We start from the raw sequence: 6,577 nt of genomic DNA on the forward strand, positions 1-6,577 counted from the left end.
TCGGTAATTTAGTTGGATATCTACGGACTTTAGCTTTATAAAATTTATTGAGCCGACCGACCGGAAGGCTCAAAGGGAGAGAGTCATTTTTATGATTACCTTTTTAGGGGTATAATTGGTAAGCAAACTAGAATATAACATCTTTAAAAATCCGCGTTTCAGAATTTTTTTCTTGAGGTGTTTATCCTTTTAGTCACAATTTTCGAAAACACAAAATTGGTTAAAAAGATCAAAATCAACAATTCTTGGGTGAAAAAGACATCTAGATTTTGATACTGTTTAAATTGACAAAAATGTAAAAACATCAAGGATGTAAACAGTTTCATCCTACCTATTTTCAAATATTTTTTCTTACTTTTAATTTACATCAGGATGCATCCAGTTTTATCCTCGCTATTTTTTAAGTTTAAGCCAGGATGAATCCAGTTTCACCCTTGCTATTTTTTTTGTGTCCATTTCACCCATATTAATTTTTACTCGTCCGTTTGAACCATGTTTTAAAAATATTTGGACAAATGACCAATTTTCCGAAAACACAAATTGAATGACAGCCATGTTTTGGTTTATGCATCAACTAATTTTTCGTTACAACTAATAAAATGATGTACTCTCTGCATTTAAAAAAAAAATGATACTTTCACTTTAAGCACAATCTTCAAACACCGAAACCGTGTGTCGTTTTTTTTTCGGTTGGCCCTCCGACGTGGCAGCGGTGTTCTAGTCGTAGGACGTTTCCTTTTGCAAGGGTGTACAGCTTCGTAATCTAACAATTTGATAATTAAAACAAAAACTAGAAGCCCACTCTTTATTTAATTATACCCAATCATTTAAATGAAAGCCAGCAAAGGCAACATGCATGACCTTTCAAACCCAACATAGAACAACACGAACAAGAAGAATAACAACGCAGATCGAAGAACCACACTTTTTCTCCAGATCCGTGATTGCTCCCAAAATAAAATCGAAGATTAGAAACAAAACAAACAAGCAGACCAACCAACTCAAGATACAAACTAATTGGTAGCCGAGCATATCTTTCGAATTTCACCGGTTGGTCCGGTCGTAACTCCAATTTGACCCATTTTTTCCATAGATGTGGCGAACTCTGTAAAGAAATTTGATAGACTACCTTGGAGCAATTGGGTAACAAATGATTTTGAAGTAGCGTCTGTAATAAGAGCAGCATCTGAGTGAAACAGACCACGTCTTTTAACTAAAAGCTTGTAGTAACTTAAATCGAAAGTCTTAAAGCTTCCTGGATCCATCTCAGCTAATGTCGTGTTGTCAGTTATTGTTCTGCATTTCCTTGCCTTCAAATTTGTTGCGTATTCACTGTCTAGTGAAGGATCTTGATCTCCTTTACCGGTAAAATTGTATAGACGATCGGAGAAAGAAGGATTGCAGTGAGAGACACCGATCGTGTGAGCACCTACACACATTGAGATATTTTATTAGAACTTTGTTAAAAGAATTCCTTAATTTTTTTCTCTTGAAGCTAAATTAAAATAGGTAGAAGTCGTTTCGTGTCTTTACCAGATAACAAAACTAGGTCTTTCACGCTAAGCCCTTTATTAGCGAAGTCTGTTCGAAGGGTAGTAAAGTTGCTATTAGGATTAGGGATGTTTTGCAAGGCCTCAGACCTTACTGAAACTCTTCCATCTCGTCGTCCAGTGGGAACTTGCCATGTAGGTCCTCCCTGTTATGACGATAAAGAAAAAAAAAACTTAATCAATCACATACATAAAGCAGTAAGAATTTGATTAGCTAGCATTAATTTTGTTAAACAGCAAACGAGATGAATCTTTTAGTTTATATGTATTCATGAGTTTCTTACTATGGCAACAACTGAATCCCTTGCAGCTAAAGAGATGATATCTGCACAAGAAACAACTCCAGGGCATGCAGCTTCTACTAAGGTTTTCACTTTGTCAATGAAGTCGAAGCCTCGGAGAGTCAGGTTTGGTGGAGCATCTTTTTCCGCTTGATTGCTGGTTGAGTTCAGTAATACAGATGCATCACAACCCTGGGCAAAGAACACAGATATTAGATAGTGAGACCTTTGCATCTAGCTATAGCCAATTCGTTTACCTGCCTAGCTGTTGATATGGCAATGCTTATAAATGTTAATGCTGTTGTTATAAAATTATAGCGAGGTTAACAGTTTCAAAGCAAGAAAAAAAACAGTGAATGTAACTCACTCATAGCGTAGGGTAATTAGTTTGTTTTTAGAAAGAAAAAGTGGCTAGAATTAGTTATCTTAACCTTCACTAGTGAAGTAGCAAAAAATAGGGGGGGTGTAAATTCGGGCAGGCCGGGCCGCCCGACCCAAAAACTAAGACAGGCCGGGCAGGCCAGGCTTAATATTTGTGAGCCCGTAAACAAATTCAGGCCGGACAGGCCGGGCACAAGTAGATAATTTGTTACCCAAAGACCGCCCAAAGCCCGCTTTTTATACGGGCAGGCCAGATCGGGCCGGACATGCCACTATTTTGATTTTTTTTTTTTTAAGTTTAAATTTTCAAATGAACGGTATTAAATACAATATCATTTCCTTTCCAACATCGCATATCGTAAGTGATAGTATTATTTTATATTTAAATTACACTGACAAATTTTTAATTTTAGCCTATAATAACTAATTAATTAGAGTACAATAAACTTTCTAATAAGAAAATATATTACCATTAATGTTTTGAAAAGGTTAGTTATAAGTAAAAAAACAATTATATATTTTATTTTTCTTAACACAAAATTGACAATTATAAAATGGTAACTTTTAAGTCTTTTTAAGAGGATATTAAATGATTAATGACACATAGAATGCTTTCAGGCCGGGCACCAGGCCGGGTATCAGGCCGGGCATCATAATTAATCGCAAAGCCCGAGACCGCCCAATAAATTAATCCAGGCCAGGCCGGGTGGCCCATGACGGGCCATAACAGGCTTTGGGCTACTTCGGGTACATGCGGGCTCAGGCGGGTACAGGCAGGCCGAGTATTTTCGGATATTATTTACACCCCTAGCAAAAAAAACATTAGTGATAAATGATGCTAGAGCGCCTGGGATTTACTAGTGAAGTTAAGATTTGCTTACCCTGACAAAACAGTCATGAAAATGCATTCTGAGTAAAGATGCAGCCGCACCAGGGGCACGTGGCTTCACATAGTCTTGGATAATTTTCTCAGCTCTAGGGCAACTTTGAGCATAAAAGCCCATCTTCAGTTGAGCAAATGCTGAACCTAGCAAACAAAAAGCCATATAAATTACAATGGCTGAAGAACCCATTATTTTTCCCATCTTAATTGGATGTTAGCTTAATATCTTTGTATACTGCTTTGAGTTGTTTTCTGTTCTGTTGATGATGAAGACTGAATGTGATTTATATAGTGGATGCTCAATCATTCGAACCTAATACAATCCCAATATAAAATTATATTTGTATTTAACAGCTCGACTAAGATTTGTGTTAATTTACTTAATCCACTCTTATAAATTCAAGTTTAGTATTTGAGAATGTGGTTTTGTTCAGCTTTTATCATTTTTAGATTTTGAATAATAAGAAATGGACTTGCATATTTTGTTTTGGAATCAAAGGTATTTCGAGCTTTTGTGATCACGTAAGATGTACCCACTTCTTCGCCCATTCTTCTTGTTTTCTTGCATGAGATACAGTGGCCCCCGGGCTATGTCAATTCGCTTTTCCGGGAAAATGTAACATGATACTGGCCTACTCATGACCCTCCTATAATATCAAACCTCAACCTCTCTGGGGTCTATCAAAAAAAGATCCTATATTCCTTCAAAATAGAATTATATATAAATAACATAGAAATGATCCGCACAATGTACGTCCGTTCATACCCAAATACATCTTTTCAGAGACGATATATAAGTGGGAATGTTATAAACACCCCTACTATTCATGGATCATGCACAAATACCCTTATCCATTATATAAATACTCTTCCCAAAGTAATTAATTTAATTATAAATCTCGTAAATACCCTTTTCATGTCGATAAAGAAACAAAGGAAAATCATTGTTTCATTTTATAATTTCAGATCTAAAAACCGCTCTTTCCCCTTCTATCCTCCGCCACCACCCCTGCAATTATCACCACCTCCGCCATCAATGAAATCTTCACAATTAAACCTCATAGCCACCATCAACAATATATTTTCTCTGATTTTAAGAGTTATTTCAATGTCAGTTGAAGGTCCAGATGATCGAGATAGAGATTTAGGTTTTTTTCGATTTTGGTTTCGGGTAATATCGATTTGTTTTGTTGATTTAGGTTTTTATTTTCTGGTAATCATCGATTTGATTTGTTGCAGGTTTGGTTTAGTTGAAATCAAAGTCGTTACCAATGGATCTGAAAAGCTCTGATGGATCAATCAAATCAAACTGTTCCGCCACATCAACATTCATCACTGCCTCTTCCCAATTTCGCTACGACCACCACAATTTTAGTATTGAATTTACATTAATTTGATCGATTTTGATTTAGAACTGATTTTTAGGTTTTCAATTTCATCATATTTTGTAGATATCGTTGATTTTAATGTATATTCCTGATATTATGGTGGTGGCTGTGGCAGGTGTTGTTGGTGGTGGGTGTTGTGCACACTATTGTTGGTTTCATGTTGTTGACGTGGTGGTGCTGGATGTTCTTTTGCAATGGAGGCGATGATGGTAGCTTTTGTTGTAGTAGTGAGGGTGGTGGACCGGTGGTGGTAGCATCATTTTGTGTTGGTGTTGTTTCAAGGTGAGGGATTTTTAAATTTCTGGTAGACGTTATCGTATATTTATTATCATCATATCATGTTGTATAGTAGCGGGTATTGTGAGAAATGTTATTGCTGGATTCAGTCTGTGTTGACATTGTATACTGAAACTTCTGGGTTGCAAGATGAATTGTGTTTTGAAAATTTTAGGTGATTCTGCTTGTATTGATTTTTACTGAAATTTCTTGGATTCTAGCTCAACTATGGGTGCAGCTATGAGTTATGAAAACTTTGGATAATTCTGTTGGTTTTGATTATGTTCGGTTATGGGGGTTCTGCAGATTTAGTGAAAATTTGGGAACAACAGCAAGTTCTGGGACCAACTAGCTAGTTTATGGACGCTTTACAAAATGGTGCAGATGTTATTATGATTGGAAAATTTGTGGACAACTTGAACAAGTTGTTATTATGATTGGACAACTTGAACAAGTTGCCTCCATATACGGAGACAACTTCGGCCAGTTGCCTCCATATACGGAGGCAACTATGGAGCTGAGAGTACTGGCTAGTACAATTAAAAATGAGCTGATGGATGGAGTTGGATGAATTGGTGATGCCATGGAGATTAAAAGGCATAATATAAGAAGATGGTTGTGTTGTTGATGCTTATGCTTTGAAGTCAAGAGAATATATGAATGCTTAGGAAGTTGAGTAGGAACTGGATATGTATGCAGGCAGTGAAGAGCAGCAGCTTGTGTGATGCTGATGGTGTTTGAGTAAGGAATGAAAGTGACTGCAGTTGTTGGCTCATGTTGCAAGTGTGCATAGATGGTTGTGTTCATGAAGCTATTGCAGATTGAGTTGCAGTAGCAGAGATAGAGGATGTGGTGTTGTCTGGTGGTTGTTCAAATTGTTGGTTGTGCACTGATGGTGTGGTCAATATGTGAGTCTGCTTACTGGGTTTGCAATTGAAGACGTGCTAATGCAGTAAAGAGATATGAAGCGGGAGATGCTGGTATGTGATTTTTGATATGTTGTTTTGTATTGAAGAATCTGTGGTGCAATTGTAGCACAAATGACTATATGTCAGAAGATGTGTGTTCGACTCAAACTAGGTTCGTCATTTATGTATAAATTTTTTCTTTTTGTAGACAACTTGTGCTAGTTGCCTTCATTTTTGAAGACAACTTGAGCCAGTTGCCTTCATTTTTGAAGACAACTTGAGCCAGTTGCCTTCATTTTTGAAGACAACTTGAGCTAGTTGCCTTAAATTCGGAGACAACTTGAGTTAGTTGTCTCCATTTTTTTTAGCAACTTGTTCTTGTACCCTATTTTATTTGAGACAACTTGAGCTAGAGGCCTCCATTTTTGGAAACAACTTCACCAAGTTTCCTTCGGATTTGGAGACAACTTCAACAAGTTGACTCCATATGCTGGTGGTGGAATTGGTGGTTGCTGGTGGTGATTGGTGGCGGCGCTTGTTGTTGGTGGTTGTAGTTGGCGGTGGCGTTGATGATTGGTGATGGTGGTGGACAGTGGCGCTGGTTGTGGGTGGTGGCGGAAATTGGTGGTGATTGGCGGCGGCGGGGGGAAGTGGTGGTGGCGGTGGCGGCGGAAAGTGGTGGTTATTGGCGGCGGTGGACGGTGGTGGTGGACGGTGGTGGTGGTTGGCGATGATGGACAGTAATGGTGGGAAGTAGAGTGTTTGTTTGTTTTTAATAGTGTAGTGGTAATGGTTTTGTATATACATCATATAAAAGAGGCTATTTTAGTAATGTATTAAGTTTAGGGGTATATATCAAGTTTGAAAGGGTATTTTTCAAGGGGTGTCACCAGGGGGTATATAGATAATG

General features: G+C 37.7%; 1 protein-coding gene across 1 annotated transcript; it reads right to left on the bottom strand.

Moving 5' to 3' along the window:
• Positions 1-778: 778 nt before the first annotated feature.
• On the bottom strand, positions 779-3,342 carry LOC113285741 (peroxidase 3-like). Its single transcript, XM_026534512.1, has 4 exons — positions 3,094-3,342; positions 1,835-2,023; positions 1,534-1,696; positions 779-1,429 (listed from the first exon to the last, which is right to left on the bottom strand). The coding sequence occupies exons 1-4, from the start codon at positions 3,295-3,297 to the stop codon at positions 1,014-1,016; spliced, it is 972 nt and encodes a 323-aa protein (XP_026390297.1). The 5' UTR covers positions 3,298-3,342; the 3' UTR covers positions 779-1,013.
• Positions 3,343-6,577: the final 3,235 nt, after the last annotated feature.

Source organism: Papaver somniferum, chromosome 6, assembly GCF_003573695.1.
Source record: "Papaver somniferum cultivar HN1 chromosome 6, ASM357369v1, whole genome shotgun sequence".
Lineage (NCBI taxonomy): Eukaryota > Viridiplantae > Streptophyta > Magnoliopsida > Ranunculales > Papaveraceae > Papaver > Papaver somniferum.

Bases quoted from the DNA above. Each gene is read 5' to 3' on its own strand.
- LOC113285741 (XM_026534512.1), bottom strand. From the start codon at position 3,297: ATGGGAAAAATAATGGGTTCTTCAGCCATTGTAATTTATATGGCTTTT. The intron at 2,024-3,093 runs GTAAGCAAATCT...TTCTTTGCCCAG, and splicing joins TTCATGACTGTTTTGTCAGG to GGTTGTGATGCATCTGTATT. The intron at 1,430-1,533 runs GTAAAGACACGA...CAATGTGTGTAG, and splicing joins AGACCTAGTTTTGTTATCTG to GTGCTCACACGATCGGTGTC.